The 17432-nt window shown below is 39.2% G+C and overlaps 1 protein-coding gene across 4 annotated transcripts in view; it reads left to right on the top strand.

Moving 5' to 3' along the window:
* TEC (tec protein tyrosine kinase) overlaps window positions 1-17432 on the top strand; it is a 44269-nt gene that overhangs the window by 19138 nt on the left and 7699 nt on the right. For 3 of the 4 annotated variants that reach the window (XM_038135706.1, XM_038135707.1, XM_038135705.1), the window contains 6 exons: window positions 10417-10518; window positions 11526-11607; window positions 13159-13287; window positions 14668-14708; window positions 15157-15338; window positions 16280-16345. In XM_038135706.1, coding sequence (XP_037991634.1) covers window positions 10417-10518; window positions 11526-11607; window positions 13159-13287; window positions 14668-14708; window positions 15157-15338; window positions 16280-16345 — 602 coding nt within the window. Of the gene's footprint in view, window positions 1-4750; window positions 4922-5033; window positions 5498-10416; window positions 10519-11525; window positions 11608-13158; window positions 13288-14667; window positions 14709-15156; window positions 15339-16279; window positions 16346-17432 lie in introns of all 4 variants that reach the window. The other variant, XM_038135704.1, reaches the window with a different exon arrangement.

Raw genomic sequence — 17432 nt, 5'->3', positions numbered from 1 at the left:
ATGTCTGGTGGCAGAAGTGGAACATTTATGACAACAAAAAGCAGTGAACCATAGCAAATAGTATTCATTTAAATGCTGCTGAGAGATTTAATTGTTCTGTGCAGCCAGAAGTGGAGCATCACTTGCTCTTTGACCGGAAACTGCACATTATAGATGCCACTCTTCTCTGTTTTTTCCTGTCCTATGTACTGAAAAAGTCCCATATACCTTACTTGGAGCAATAAATGATTATCTCCTAAGCATGACTACTAGCAACAGGCTAAAGTCTTGTTTTAGCTTGCTCATTCGTGGTTTAAATCTTTCTATACATCGTGTCAAGCAGATCAGGCCCCCTGCCATGGTACAATGTCAGCGCATGCCTGCAGTGAAGCTGGAGCTGCACTGCTGCCATGAGAAGGAGAAACACAGTTTTTTCACTTAAAGACTCTGCTCTGCTGTAAGTGATGGAGCAGGTGCATGAGCTATTGATAGAGCATAGCTGCAGAATCAGTGAAGAGGCTGCATTTCAAGACTGGTTTCAAAACACAGAAGACTGAGGAAGAAGAATCCTGGTTTGGGTCACCTGTGCAAAGCTCTACAATTATGATTAATATCACAGGAAACTTACTCTGTGTAGGAAGCCAATAGGACATTGGCTTTTACTGGTTACCTTCTGGGCATTATGCTCTTGGAGAAAAAATGTGGAAGAAGTATCACCTTTGGGTTTGTTAAAAAGACGGACATTAAGAAGCTTGAAAATAAAAAAACATCAGGAACCAATGTGCCTTAAGTATCACGGAGATAGCTTTTTAATGTCAAAAAAGAAAAAATATTCTGTTTAAGCTGGGATGTGTTCTGGTTTTGTCTTTTCTTGGTCATAAATTCTGAGAATTAGTAAGTGTAGCTGTTGGGGAAATGGCATCATTGCAGTATTATGCAATATTGGACTAACAATGATTATAAGCAAATAAAAAGGCTGAGTTGATGTTGTTTCTTTAAGCTCTTACTGGTTTATCAGCTGCCATTGTTGGAAAAAGTATTTTTTTTCTGTATTTTTTTCCTAATGTTGCAAAAGTGGCTATTGAAATCTGAATGTGATGTGGTCCATTTACAATGAAGACAAAAATTCACTGTAGTAAGATGTAACTGCATTGGCCTCCAAGCACAGAGTACTGGTCATGAATGTATAAAAGTAGGGAAGAAGTAAAATATCTTCCTATTCTGAGTATGGAGATGTACTGTAAAGTACATCTTGCTGGTTATGCTACAGTCAGAAAGACTTAAGATATGTACAGTATTCTCAAACATGTATTGTAGACTTACCAAGCCACATTAAAACACATTTATGTAGAAAGTAGTAACCAGTTTGAAAGTGGGAGGTGGTAGCGTTTTTTCTCAAACTGGTCCTTGTTCTTGAGGATTGCTGCACTGTTCTTACTGGTGTCAGCTGCAGTAATGGATTGTAGTGTGACTTTGCTGGATAATCTGGCTGTACAGCAAAGACAGTGTTTGTTTGTTTCAAATGAGGAAACACGAGCATGAAATATTTTATTAGAAAATCTCGTTTTAATTTTGTGTGGCTTGAAAACTGAGGATAATATTTCAGGTGTGCTTCTGGTCATTTTCCTGAACAATTTTCTTTCAAGAAATCAAAACATACTAGTCAGTATCAAATTGATAAGCAAATTCAAGCAATTTTGAAATTAATTGACTTGTTTGAAAATCAAATATTTCATGCAGTGATTAAAAAAAATCTTATTTGGAATGGGTTTCTTTATTTTGATCAGCAAAAATTTAGTTGAAGTTTTAGTATGACTTTTTTCAAGTTGCTAATTTCATGTTGAATGTAGTGTACGTTTGAATTCCAAGGAGGCATTTGTGGAAATAACACCACATATGCATGGCTATAGGTGAGTTTAGCCATTTTCTGTCGAAAGTGAGCTCATATGTTGAATATTCAACTTGAAATTCCCTGGAGTTTATTTTCAAAAGATCGGTGCATTCTCACTTCCATCTGTGTCTGTTTGGAAAATCAAACCTCAAGTGTTTATCTAAGAACCCACTGAAATTTTAAACACTTCAGTAAATATCAGCTGGGCAATGGACAAGAGGACTCATTTTACCAGCATGCCTGATGGCTGGTGTCACACAGTTCATGTGCCCCCCACACTCCTTTGCAGGATGACTGAAAAGAACAGCATCCTTTATTCCTCTTGAGTTAGCCAACAGGCCAGACCACACAAAAACTGCATCCAAGCTACCGTGTCCACCAGGGCTGGCCACCACCTACTCATGGTTTATTGTCTTTCTCCTTGTGTGCCAATGAGTTTGGCTGCTGTGAATCCTTTCTCAGTGCATGGTGAGGAGGTGTCTCTGAACTGGGCAGTTGGATGGCCTCAGCTGCAGCAGGCTTGCTGCTGCATTACAGAACAGCCATGATAGCAAGTAACACCTACTGCACACAAGTTTTAGTTAGCTAGTACTGGCAGGGCATCTTGCTTGAACTTAAAAGTGCCACCAGACTACAGGTTTTTGCTGTAGATGGCATTTTAGGCAAGGGAAATTTGTCATGATGAAGGAAAGAGAGTAAGTGTAGGTGTTGAAGTACTTCTCACTAGTGAAATAGTTGAAAAGAGCTGGTCTGTGCAAGTGAGATGTCCTGCTAGTTAGTTGGTTTGAAAACTTTCACATTGATGTGTCTCATGAGTGTGGTGCTTCCAAAAGGCGACACAGATCCGGCAATAATTTTATCAATCCTTGTCAATATGTAGACTGTTAGTATCCTCATATGTATTGAGCCTATGCAGTGTTCCCTTTCACCATGATATTTCTCTCTCTCTTTGTGATTCAGCTTGCTTATCAGTGATACTGTCTAGTTTGAAAGTGTGCTGATGTGTGTGGTTTGGTTACTGTCCTCCCACACAGGGCACAGCATGCTTGAATTAACCTTTCCATCCCACTGCAGCTTGCACTGACCATGAATATGAAGCTGACTATGAGCTTATGAACATTAAATTTCTTTATGCTTTAGCATCTTTATTGTTTGCTCACGTTTGCTGTATGGATGAGAGCTCACAGCAATAAATAGTGTACATTGGATTTTGCACTTTCAAAAGGCATAGGCTAAATCCTGGTTCCTCTGGTTACCCTGCATGTGTTTGGGTGGACAAGAGTCTGCAGTGTTAGAAGGGAGGAAGAGAAGGGGCAGAGTTTGGGCTGCAATGCCCACTAGCTCTGGAACTGCTGCACAGAAGATACTGGAGTAGGCACATCACTTACCTGTTTATTAGTGTGCAGAAACCATTTCCTTCTACTGAGAAGGCAAATGATAGTTCCCTGAAGGAAAATGTTTAGGAGTCTGAACTTAGGAAGTGCAGAATGCTCCTGTCTTCAGTGGCAGTAGTGGTATTTGCCATTAGAATCAGACGTGTGTGAAAACTTTCTTGTGGAAACAGGACTATTACAACTGATAAAAACCAACCAGGATATAAGTGAAAAAAGAAAAATACAAACCTGAACATTTTTGGGGGTTGCTCATTTTGAAAGTGTCTTCCTAAGGAAAAAAGGTCCTTCTGTAAGGGTTATGTTTGGTTCTTGTAATTTGAATACAGAGGAGACAGAAGCTACTGAAATTACAGTGGTGATATTTTAAGGAAGGAAAAATAAAGCCCTGGGGCCCACCCCAAAGCTGTAGGTTTCAGGGTAAAATTGTGTAGCTTCATTGCGACACTAATATTGCGCAAATACTTCATTTGAAGCACAACAACATTATAGGGTTCCAAAAAGCTATGCTTCTTACTTTTCTTTTTTAACAGAATATTAATTCATTCTACTGTTGTTTATTCCTGTAGTGGTTTTCCTTTCTTATTTTTAAAATAATTACCCTGATTTATGGGATTTCCTTAGTCATTGCATAGGTGATTTAATTATTTATATAAGTGAGAGCACAATTCAGTATTACAACGCTTCTGAAACCAGGAGGTTTACAGACAATTTTTCAGTTCCAAGTCACAGGTCATAATGGTAGAGCTTTCTTAATGTACTTGTGAGTGAAAAGTGTTCAAGTTGGAGACATAATGTAAAGCTATTCATGTGAATGGGAGCAGCTTAACAGATGCATGGGAACGGTCACTTCTAAAGGGCAATTCATAAAGAAACCTAAGTTGTAAAAAAAAAAAAAAAGTTGGTTATGTTGTAGTAATGATTCCCTGTTTTCTATAACAGCTACTGAAAGAAAAGTCAGCTGTAAAATGAGAATCTGCAGTAGCTATCTTTCTACAAGAATTTTGATTTTTATGAGATGGAACAAATGAAATGTAGATGATGTTGAGAAGCATAGATTGTAGTTGCTGAGATATAGAAAAGGCAGGTATGAGAATATTTATTTACCTTATGACTAGACAGGAGTGGATGAGTCTTAGAGGTCTTAAGAAGGAAGAACTGGAAAATAGATAAAAGAAGGCTAAAGAAGGGCTACTGTGCAGAAGAGAAGCTGAGAAAGTTAAATATATGAAGATAATTTAGAGGAAAATCCAGGCTTGTGGAAGGTACCTGGAAGATACAGAAATTGCACATCAGAAACAAAACAAAATAATCTCAGATTTATCTGTGCTGTGTGTGCTATGAGGTAACAAGTCTTGTGGATAGCAGAGAGCAGCAGAAATCCTGTGTTTTCATCCCAGTACGGGTTTTTTCACACTGCTGAATGAGACATTTTCATATGTCAGCATTAGAAATTACCTATATAAACTTTATGTAAATCTGATTGCAGAGCACATGGGAAGCTGGTACTGTGTTGAATAGTCATCAGTGGCTTGTTTCCAGATTGAGAGCCTCTCTTGAATGGGACATCCTATTCTGCATTTTAGTATTTTCACTACTGATAATGTTGTTGGAATAGAAGCTTGTTGAGTTCTCGGGTGAAATAAAACTTGAAGGAGCTGTAAGTATTTTGACAAACAAGTCTAGAAATCCATGTGGTATATTTGGATTAAGTATGTGGTGTGTTTAATTGTTTGCTTTTTTTTTTTTTTTTTTTTTGTTTTATTTTGTAGAATGCAATTCAGTGTGGACAAGTAAAAAAGGCGGGAATGCTGAAATGTTCAGATACAGAACAGCAATAGGTAGCTAAGTGTCAGGCTGTCCCCAGCAGGACCTGGGACCTGTAGTTGTGGAGTCCATCATCTGAACCTTGAGAAAGTAGCTAAAGCAGCAAGTGCCTTGGCTGAATGACCTCTTGGATCCTGTTTTGGGCTCTGGTCACTTGCCTGGGATGCCTGTGGACTTGGGCTCTCCTCTCTGCATGGCTCAGGCTGTCCAAGCCCAGTGCTCAGACAGCATGGAGGCTGAGTTCAGGCTGAATGCAAGGTGTCACTCACCCAGCAGCCAGAGGGTGGTCCTGAGCAGGGAGAAAACAGGGCAGAAATGCTGCAGCTGGGCTGGGCAGACTGAGAGCTCTGTGTGTGTGGACTTCACAAAAAAACAAGAAGAGAAGACTTGTCTGAAAGAACCTGAAGAGGTATGGCAGTTATTTTGACAGCTGAAGGGTTGTAGGTTAAGGCCTGATATGGATGGAGACCTGGCTGATTTATTTTGTGTCTCTCACATATGTCCTTCACCTTTTATGAGGTTTCAGCAATGTATCATTATTGCAGTTGTGCATGTTTTAATGGCTGCCTCTCCATTGCAGGAGAAGAGTAAATTAATTACATTAATTACAGATAATGCACTGTAGTCATGGTTAGGAAGTTGTATCAGTGCTATGACAGAGAATTTATTTTTGTGCTTTTCAGTCTCTCCAGTGCTGGTCATTGACATCTGCTGAGCAGCTAGGCTATGGTAATGGATTCTCAGTTTCTTAATGTGCAAAACAGGGTTTAAAACTTTCTTCTTCTTAATTATGTCTGTATTTTTTCCCCTTTAAATTCTTCCTTGCAGACAGATACAGGATCAGGTCAGACTAGATCAGAATAGTAATCACCTTTCACTTTTCCTATCAATTCTAGCCATTTTTGAAAGGTAAATAAAAATATTTGATATTCGCTTTTCTTAATAATTTTAAAATATAATTGAATGGAGAAGGGCATTCTTCAATGTATTTGACACACTGGAAAATATAGGAATAGAACATGTGGCCACCTAACACCTGGCTACAGGAATTACATTCGCATAATCTGTAATTGCTTGCCTCAAGAGGGAACTGCAGAAGTATCCAGTCAGTGCTTCTTATTAATAAATGGCAATACTACTAAAAGAAACCAAACTCAAAAACCTGAAAGCCCAACCTCCCTCCCCGCAAAGAACCCATAAATGAAAATACCCGTACATTTGGCTCTGGAGCATATTCTATCAGAGCAGCTGTCTGTAGGCAGTGTTTGCTTAGCCAGGCTTTTTGTGGTTTTGCAAAGTTGAAGAGACAGTCCATAAAAGGAGATAAAAGTAGTGCTGTGACTTGTGAGAACACAAGCTCCATGGGTCACATGCTGATGACCTCAGGATTTCCTATACGGGGGTAGGCATGGAAGGAAGAAATAATATGTGCATCAAGGAAAGAGAGAAAGAGAGAGCATGGGGCAGACAAAAATCGAGGTATTTCTTGCAAGCTGGGGTGACTTATGCATGTTTTCATTGAGGCTTTGTTTTGCCCAAATCGAATGTCCTTTGTATTGTTTAACACCCCCACAAACACACATACTTCTGTAGGGGTAAACAGTGCAATATGTTCATCAGCAAAGAGGAAATACACCTAAGAAATATTTTTATCTGATAGGGAGGATATGGGCTTCTGAAGCTGTAAAGCTTCTGTATTTAGCTGAGTAATTCCAAATGTACAGAGGATCAGCTGTTTGATTGTACACTTATCTAACACTTGGGTATTTCTTGTCTTACTGTATTCTAAGATTATTTTTTTAAGGAATTGCATAATCCTGTATTTGTTCCGTATCTGACAACATAGGTCTAGGGTTATGACTTCTTCATATTACTGTTTAATATGCTAAAATAAAGAGGAATAGCTTATTCTTTTGAGAATGTATGGAAACAAGACTTGGCCATACGCATTGTGAGCAAGGAGCAGGACTCCTAAAGCTCTAAATCAATATTTTGAAACATGGGTAAATATAAAATATGTACGGCATTTTGAAAAGCTTTGTATAATAGTTTCTGTATAGGCACTTCCCTTTTGTTATTTTCAGAAAGAAGATACATTAAAAAAGAAAACCCACACCAAAACCCCAAACTTTGGTGTGACTTTGAGGCACATATTTTACCTGTTTTAGGTTTTCCTTATTGGGATTTAGTATTTTTATACCTTTATTACTGTTCTAACCATATTTGCTTCTATAGGCCTCCCTTTAGAGGTATATATCTATTTTTAGTAAAGGAGCAGACGAGGTTTGATAGATCCCTTTGTTTCACTGACCTGTGATTCTTCCAAATCCTCTGTGAATACTTGTATCCCATTCAGAGAGCATGGAATGTTCTGGTAAAATACTGCTACTTCTATGATAAATCTATCTTTTTTCTATTCTGTTAGCCATCTTCCACCTAAAAAAAAATAAAAAATCTCTAAAAATGTCCCTCTGCTTCCTACACTTCAAGATTGCATGATTAGCCATTGCACTAATTTTGTCTCTTTGTAGCTTTTCTTGTTGGAAAGACTGGTTATGGTTGAATTTCTCAAGGCTGGCTCATGTCCACATCTCTACTTCCCAACTGCTTCAGGGCTGGAGCTCTGCCTTGATTCTGCATTTTATGTCTGCTGTACAGCTGGGTGTGAAGCCCACAGAGCCCTGTCTGTTGAATAAATGCAGCACAGTTATGGTATGCAAGATGTCCTATTGTTATAAAAGGAAATCATTTAGGTAGGGAGGAGAGAGAATTGCAGTGGTCTCTTTAGCATTTTTTGAGTCATTCTTTCCTGCTTCTGTGCACCATAGTTTATATAATGAGTAATGGTCAGCTAAAACAGAGCTGCACACTTGGCATTAATAATTGTTGCTTCTGATGTGATCTGAAAATTTCTTGAGCAGTAGGTTTGTTTTTAATTTCACATATGCAAGGGGTTTTTAAATCTATAAAATATGTAAGAACAGAAGAATGTTCCCTGACATTAGGTTTAATAAGGTGGATTGCCTTGTAAGGTGGGTCAGCTTTCTGTTAGCTTAATTTAGCATCTTGTGATGATGCTAAGCCACCCTAAATCAAGAAAGCATACAAAGGTATGACTTAAGAAATACAATTACTAGAATGATGTGTGGTACACCAGGGGATTTCCTTTATGTTTTTTCCCCAAATGTTAGATGGTTATCTGGTTGGATTCCTGTCCTTTGTCCTCCTGTCAGTGTCCTCTGAGTGAGCTCCCTGAATGCAAGAATTAACATGAAAATCTCCGAGCCCAGAAGGAGGGTGATCCAAGATAAAATAATAGTGTATTCCTCTGAGGGATTTCTGTGATTCTGGACAAAACCCCCCTCCTATGTGTATTGTCTCTCTGTCCCGCAAGCTCAGTTAACCAGCAGGTGGGATCCAAGCAGTACGAGCACCCCTCTGGACAGAGAAAGCAGGGTTGATAAGTTACAGGAGTGGTGTTTCTTCTTCTTTCCTGTTGCTGTGCAAGAAAGACATCTGGAGGGGTGTCTTCAGCACAGTCATATGGGGTGTTGAATTCTGGGGTTCATGAAAAGGCTGATCTCGTGTGGACCCTCCTGTTCTGCCCTGGCTGATCTGGCAGCCCTGAAACTGCCAGATCAGCCACACAGTGACAAGGGGAGGGAGAGGCAGTACTGCCTGCTCTGCCAAGTGGTGTGGATTTCGGTAACAACTTTTGGCTTTTGCATGAACTTTAGGGAGTCAGTGTTCAAGTATGGGGATACCATAGAATAGCCTGAGTTTGGAAGTGACCAACACAAAAGAAACTTAAAGTGATTTTTTTGGCAAAAAAAATCCAAGGTTGCATACTTAGTACAAAATTATTTTACTTGATAAATCTTTGTAGTACAACTCATGGTAATGTTTATGATTTACTTTTTTCTTTATGGTTGGTTAAAGTGCCTAATTCCCCCATACATTCCCCTTAAAAAACCCACCTCTCTTGTGTGTGCTGGTTTTTCTGGTAATAAATAGCAGTTGCAGCTTTATCTGAACTTATCCCTTGTCATTCTTCCTGATGCTGACCATGATGTACATGAATTCTTTGTGCATGTTTTCTCTGCACTAATCTATGTAACACTCAGAGTGCTAAATGCATTTTAAGCGCTGATGAAACTTCATGGGTAATTAACTGTAGTGTTTCTAGGGTGATGGAATCATAACTGCTGTATTTGAAGTTGTTCTTTGCTTCTATTTACAAGACTGTGTTTTCAGTTGCTTGTGATTGTACCAGACTTCTGCTATTTGGGCTAAAATTTCCATCCCCAAGAGAGGAGCTGAGGAAGGATTAGCATATCTCAAAGAATTCAGTAATTGCTAATTATTTCCATATTGTGTGAACAGTGTCAGTCTTTCAGAAGATGTACTCTGAACTGGATGTTCTGGATGTGCTTGGCAAATCAATTTTTTTGGATGTGTATTAATTCAGTACCAGCTATGAGCTGCTACTGCTTTTGTTTTGTTCTGGATTCCAGTAGAAACTTTCTCTCCTATTAGAGATTTGGTTGTCCCAAAAGTGAGAGATGGCACTATACAGTCTTTCTGTGGATTTCAGTGTAGACTAAAGCCCAGTGCACCTGCCTCTCATTAGCAGCTGTTCTTCCAAGGGGCTGCCTCTCCGGAGTGTTGAGCTACACTGTCATTCCATGCACTGTGCAGCACCTGCTGAGCACCCTTCTTTAAAATGCTCATAATTATCAGTGTAGGTGACTACATCTGAGATTTTGACTTTGCTTCTCTGGGCTTCTGCTAGTCTTGTTCAAAGAAGTTCCTTCAATACAGACCCCACTTTGGTCCAGGGTTGCACCTGTATCTTCTGTTTCCTGTCTCATCAGGGACTTGTGTTGCCTGTGTAGCCTCCAAATTTCTGTGGAACCTTACTGGAGCACAGCAGAAGCCTCCAAATGGTGGGAGCACTTCAGCAACAGAACAAGGAAGCAGATGAGATTATACCAGTTTTAATCATAAACTCAGCAAGGGGGAAGCACTTCTTTTTTTCTCAAGTTATTTTTTGTAAAGAGGCGTATATTAAACCTACAATCACATCTGATTGGAAACTTTCTATATAAAGAATTGGTACTTCTCACTAAGCAAATCTGCTGTACTCATTTTCACAAGTGCAGATCTTTATACTCTCAGTTTTCAGACAGCTTCTCCAGTTAAAGTCACATAAAGTGAAATCACTGTTATAAGTGGGAAGGAAATCAAGATGTCTCTGCTGGAAAAAAAAAAAAGAATTAGATAAATTGGTTATCTTTTTACAAATGTTCTCTTTCTTTTCTGTTATAGAAAAAGTACAGAAAAGGATCTGTGGATATTTCAAGGATTAAATGTGTAGAAGTTGTAAAAAGTGATGGTATTATTCCATGTCAAAATAAATATCCTTTTCAGGTATGTTTTTTAAATACAAAATACATAAATAAAAGTGCTCTTTTCAACAACACCAAGTCATTTGGACATAACTGCCCTTAAAATTAATGTCAATTCCAAGTAATGAGCCCATTCTCTGTCTCTTTTGGGCTGGTGGGAGGTAATTCAGGATCAGTAGTTAAAACACATCCCCTGCAAGGGGGTTCTGCTGCCCTTGCAGTCCCTTCCCTTGGGAGTTGGGCCACAGACACTTGGTTGTTTTCTTTTCCTCACCCTCTCAGCTTGAATTTTGACCAGAAACTGCCCTGCCCTGTTCTTCTGCTGGAACAAGAGAGCTGACAGCCCAATATCCCTGTCTTCATTATTTCACATTAAATTAAACCTTATTGCCGTGAAATTATATAGGAATGAGAAAATCAGAAGTGGTTGCTTTTTTCTTTTTCCCTGTTTCATTGTGAATTGAATAGAAATGAAAACGGAAAACAAAGTGCTTATAGGGGAAAAAGAAAAATGTGGGGGTTGGATGCTTACTATTCCCTCATTACTATGGAGGGAATGGTTGAAGTGAGGAGGAATTCCACTGCTGGAGAGGGGCAGCAGTGTCTCTGATCCATTTTTGCCACAGCAGTACTCTTTTTCTGCCAATACAAGCAGTGGAGAAATAAAAAAGAGTTGCTCCAGGGCAATACTGAATCAGATGGGAGAATGTCTGATTACAAAGTAGCTTTCATTCATTAAATTGAACTGATTTTAGAAAAAACACAGTGAGGAATGAACAAAGCAAAGCATGAAGCAAGCATTTTAAGGAATGCTGACCAGATAATATACCATTACGAAGTTCTCCCTAATTCTCCTGAAAGCATCATGTCAGAATAATACACCTTAATAACCTTTCCCAGTTTCTGCATTTTGTGCCTGAATAGTTTTGCCAAGTGTAACAGTCATTTGTCTTGTCCTGTTTCTTTAGGAAGAAATGAATTAGCATCATGAGGTGAATGTATTTTGATTATTTCTTTTCTCCCCTCCAGGTTGTATACGATGCTAATACACTTTATATTTTTGCACCGAGTGCACAAAGCCGGGATCAGTGGGTGAGGAACCTGAAAGAAGGTAATGGGAACTGCTTATACTTAAACTCTAACATAGGTAGATAGCTTTGCTTGAGCTGTCTGCATGGACTTGAGTTAACTTGGTGCTGTGTTTTGGATTTGTGGCCAAAACAGTGTTAAAAACATACCAGTGTTGCGGTTGTTGCTGAGCAGTGCTTGCACAGCATGGATCATTTGCCTTTTTCCTCCTCTGCCCCCACTGACTGGGAGTGGACAAGAGGCTGGGAGGTGACACGGCCAGGACAGCAAGCCTGGTCTGGCCAAAGGGATATTCCATATAAAGTTGTGCTCAGCAGTAAAACTGGGATAGAGGAAGTCAGGGATTAGGGTTTTTCCTTCCCTATTGGCCGCTGCACAGGGACTGGCAGCGGCCACTGGTCTGCTTGTGGGAGATGGTAAGTGATTTACTTTACATTACTTCTTGGTTCTTTTTTTCTCTCTTTTGGTTATTAAACTGTTTTTATCACAAGCCAAAAGTTTTTATCTCTTGTTCTTTCTATTCCTTTCCCCATCCCACTGGGATATGGGAGTGGGTGAGTGCCTGCATGGGTGCTTAGCTGCTGGCTACATCAACCCACAGCAAATTACAAAAGTGAAATGGTAGAGCTTCTGCTGCTTATATCTACTAATTTTAATTTTTATTGGCCAGCTCATCACTTGCATACACAGGGTGTGGTAACAGGTACTGAGAGCCTCAAATACTCAGACTCATCTAGTTTGATTTTGTGAAGTGCAGCTGCAATCAGAATTTGACTCAGCTTTTCCACAGTGAGTTAAAAAGTTTATCCAAGCTAGTTGATGGCATCACTGGAAAGTTTTGTTTGGATGTAGCTAGACAATGTTGTGGGCCTTAAGCTGATGTAAAATGATAAGAGGTATCTCTGCTGAGATGTGATTAGATAGTTGCTTTCACAGTAAGTAAAGGGTTTTTTTAAATTTGCCTCTTAATGCCCTGTCTCACCATCAGGTGCTCACATTAATTACAGGTGGTCTGTAAAGTAATAGGAATTTATTTCTGGGCTGGGGTCAGAGGCCAAGGAGTGACCTCTGAAACTCAGCAAGCTCAGGTACCAACTCAGCGACCCCATAGCATGGGGTAAGGAGCCCTCCAGGCCGAAATGATTAATTGTGCCTCAGAAAAGAGATAAATATCAGCTGTATTTCCCTCCAGAACACTGTTTGTAGATGAATTTGAGTCACTTGCAACAGCAACAAAGGAGGAGGCAGAGCTCCCAAAGCCTACACAGAGGCCTGACTGATCCCAGTGGTGCAGGGTCTCCTTTCAATGATGCACCAAACTCCTGCTAGGATGGTTGGTGTAGGGGGAAAGTATGACATACTCTTCTGGAATAAAGTTATTACTTTAAATATATCCTCTGTGATTGTTTTATCACCTCCATGTAAACTTGCGAGAAGAGAAGCCTTGCTAAAGTAAGGGCAAGCAAAGATTATGCCTCATGTTAAAGATATTGTAATATGTATTAAAAGTTACCCTCTTGCAGACTTTTTTTTTTTTTAAATCTTTCAATATATGCTCTTTTTCTTCTTGTAGAAATAAAGAACAACAGCAATATAATGGTAAAATATCATCCTAAATTCTGGACGGAGGGAATTTATCAATGCTGTAGGCAGACAGAAAAATTAGCGCCTGGCTGTGAAAAATATAGTCTTTTTGAAAACAGTAAGTACATATGTTTTCTTATGAAGTTCTTATGGCTATTTTTTTTCTGCTTTTTTATGTGATTCTGTCATCACACCTGAATGCCCTGGGTATTAGGCAAATTTATAGAGCAGAGTCAATCATTGGTACCGTGCCTAAAGGAAGGCAAAAATAATTATCAAGCATTCTTGGTGAAAAATAGAAAAGCCAGCAAAATATCCTTGCAAAAAAGAAAAAAAATTTGATAAATCTGAAAGAAATTATTGAAATTGCTGAATTTAATTTGGTTTTTTTCTCCCATTTGAAATTTATTTGACCAAGTGTTTACCTTAGACTGAGGATAAAACCTTATGGTAAAAAGATTCAACCACAAATCTCGCCAGCTCTTCAGTTATTTATTAAACCTCTGCATATCCATGGGAAAGAATAATAACTGCATTGCATTCAATGTTCCTACACCAAGCTGAAAATGATACAAGAAGGTTTAATATATTTACAGACACAGGACTGAGTTTCCTCAGAGGTTTGTAAATGCCCCTGTGCTGAACCTGGATGAGCTGTGACTTCTTCCAGCCTCCAGGTTGCAGGTTCTGCTGATTCAGCAATGGATGCTGTAGTGTGCACTGCTGTGGCACTGCAATATTGTCCAGCAGAGGAGCTAGTAATTATTCAGTCCTTGATTTAAGGAAAATTCCCTAGTAGGGAAAGAAATGGAGCAATTGCTTATCTCCCAGTTGAATCTGTGGTTCCCAATGATTTCTTATGTCTGCACAGGCAGTCAGGGGGACCTGGGGATTTAGTAGCATTAGAAGACTTGCAGAATAAACAGGGGCTCATTGCTGATCTGATTCAGCGAAGTGAAAGTATGACCTGTAGCTCCACCTTTAAATGTGTGAAAAAAGTACTGCAGGAGAAAAATAATTTTGGATCTGAGAGATGTAATGAGAAAATACATACAACTGTTATGCATTATTTAGCAAGGCAGGGTTCAGGGGCTTATGTATTTTAAAAGGGTAGATGTTAATACTAATAGACTTTTAGATCATCATGCTGACAAGAACACAGCTTCATTTTCTCATGCCTTTTTTTATCTCTATCCCTTTTATATTTCTCATACTTTTTTGCATCTGAGGGCTGGTTCGGGGCTCTCTGTGGCGTGCTGTGGTGTGGCATAGATGTTGCCAAATCTGTGGTCAATGTAACTGCTGGCTGATTTAGGATGTTTTTGCAAGCATATTTAATCACTTTCCCTATAGCTTATCTTTGCTTTTGGAATTTCTAAGCCATACTGAAGGCTTGTTAAGATATTCAAGCCTAATCTGAAATTTAAACCTTTTATATAATTTTGAGATTTATAGCTAAATGAATAGACATAAATCCTCTCCTGTGCTTGGTTTCTAGATGTAATGAGATTGACCTCTTCGATGCCAGAAAAAAGTGCGGTAGGTAGAATCTTAAAAATATTGAATAGATAATTACTGCTTTTTGAAAAAGTGCTTACATTTCTCAAAATACTTGCTGTATCCTGGAGCAAAGGTCTATTTCTGGTTGCATCAGTGGGCATCATGCTCTATCTCAGGGTGAAAAAAAATCCCACTGAAACGTAGCTGCCTCTGTTAGCTGTATCTGTACGGCTGGTGGAAGGTGTGGGCAAAAAGCAAACGCCAGCCAGCTTTGCTCTTTAGTGGCAGCTGCAGAGCTGCAGCACAAACCAGCCCCATGGATGGCACCTGTGTGGTTTGCTGCCACAGAGCCCAGCTGCCCCTCAGGCCACCACAGGAGTAGCTCAGCTTTTGCCTCCAGGATGCACTGGTGTGATGGTAAGGGTGAATGGGGCGGGAAGATGGAGCAGCGTGGGATGATAATTTAATGATGTTGTGTTGTTTTCAGCGAAGGCCTCCACCACCTGTTCCTCCAGTTGAAGAAAATGGGAATGAAGAGGAGGAGATAGTGGTAGCAATGTATGACTTTGAACCTACAGAACACCACGATTTAAGATTAGAGAAGGGTGAAGAATATACAGTGATTGAGAAGAACGACATTCATTGGTGGAAGGCGAGAGACAAATATGGGTAAAAATGAGTTCCTTATTTTTTGTTGTAAAGTTCCTAAGTCTACTTTCATATTGTAGAAATTCATATTGACCATGTATCAACAAATAACTGCATTTGACTCTACGTTAGGCCCAGGCTCTGAAATCTCACCCATGAATTCTCATGCAGAAACCAATTTTTAAAAGGGCAGTACTCAACAGATAGATTGTGGGACCCAAGTGCAGAGACAGTTGCAGAGCTGGAAGCCTTTCCAATTATGTTTACTTTCCAATTGTATAGTTCCCCAATTAAAGCACCAGCCATCCTTTAAAACCTCACTAGACTGGTAAAGTATTCCCATTTCCCTTGGGAACGTCTCATTAGGGAGCAATATGGTTACCATTTAGCTCAGCAGGCTCTAACTTCCAGACTTGAATAATCATCATTTTACTTAATAGCTGGATCATTAGGGACAATCTTTGAATAAGTTGAGAGAGAATTGCAGTGAGATGCTGTAATGACTACAACTTCACATTCCCTGTATTAGAATTTTCCCTGCGGTTTTGAAGATGAAAGTTTTCATATTTCAATATTTATCAGGTTCCTGTTGCCATATGTTATGGCTAATTGTGAGTTATCAGGCTGTGTCAGGCTCCACACATATTTCCCCTGACTGACTGGGACTTCTGAGTGCAGAAGAGTGACAGAGCAGCAGAGGGTTACTCACTCTCCTTCATCCCTTCTGCTGGTTTTCTTGGACACTTCTGCTGCCCATGACACTTTTCTAGGGGTGCTGAATGTTAATGTGGAAATGCTGATGCAGAAAATTAGTTTCTGAATAATCAGTGGTAGAGTGGGTGGGTCAGTAATTAATAAATTACATCGAGAGACCTCTGGTAATTAGCAGAATGAAACAACTGTCTTCTAGGCATGCAATTTTACATGTTTTCACTCAGATGATATATTCTATATTTTTCTAGAAAACAAGGATATATTCCAAGCAACTATGTAACAGGAAAGAAGTCTAACAACCTTGATCAATATGAGTAAGTGAATGCTTGAATTAAAATCTGGAATATCATTAAATGAAACCTATGCTTCAAGAATGGCAATGTATTTTTAACATTTTGAAAACAACTGTTCACATACAGTAGCACCTAGAGGTTAAATTTAAACAACTGAAATAGGCATATATGTTTTCAGATTCTCCTCATTGATTTTGTTGGGATTTATAATGCAGAGTCAAGTCAGCACGATAGCCATCAGCATGTGGTATTTAAGCTATCATGGTTAAAGCAAAAAAAAAAAATCCCTCTTAATTCTCTGGTAGACAAAGGGAAACTTTGAAGGAAATGTACCCATTTTAAGTGTGCTAAATGTTGTTTTAATAGCAAAGTGACATGTCTGTCGAAAGTTTGTAGCAGTAAACAGTAGAGAAGAAAACAGTGGAAGTCACTCCAAATAAACATGAAAGATTGGATATTTTGGAAGCTCTAGTTTTCAAGAAAGTATGTAGTTTGGTGCATTTCAGGTTTCAATGTATGCATGTAACTTAACAGCTATAAATGTCTAGCTTTTTTTTTTAATGCTTTTTCCAGTTGATGTTTAATTAGGGAGTACTTATTTAAGAACATCAGGGTAAAATTTAACACGATAGTCTCCAAACCTGTTCTTGATACTCAAACTTCATTATAGGACAAACTGTTGTGCCTGAGAATTTAGGACATGCTTAATAACTTTTAGATAAAATGGAGCTGTAAGAAAATAATAAATACAACAAATTTTCAAAGCTACATTAGTAGCTCCAAAACTTTACTCTCAGCTACATAATGGCTCCTACATGCCATGTTTTGACAGAAGGCAGAATTTCATCTGGGATTTTGCCCTTGGCTTGACTAGAGGGAATTCTTTGTTGCTTTCTCATCTTAAGAACTCTTGCTAGGAGCTCTGCTCTGCTCTGGGCTGGGCTGCAGGGCTGGCAGAAAGGGAAGGAAGGAACTGGACTGCCTTATCTGGTCCAGCCACTTTGTGCTTTTACCACCTTGGGGCCAAAATTCTGAGTCTCTGTGCAGTCCCGGGAGCATTACTGCAGGTCATGTACCAACTGCAAGAAACCACTGTCTCCAGAACAGG

This window comes from Motacilla alba, chromosome 4 (genome assembly GCF_015832195.1).
Source record: "Motacilla alba alba isolate MOTALB_02 chromosome 4, Motacilla_alba_V1.0_pri, whole genome shotgun sequence".
In the NCBI taxonomy this organism is placed as follows: domain Eukaryota; kingdom Metazoa; phylum Chordata; class Aves; order Passeriformes; family Motacillidae; genus Motacilla; species Motacilla alba.
The sequence above is the reverse complement of the archived record's forward strand: the minus strand, read 5'-3'. Positions and strand labels throughout refer to the sequence as shown.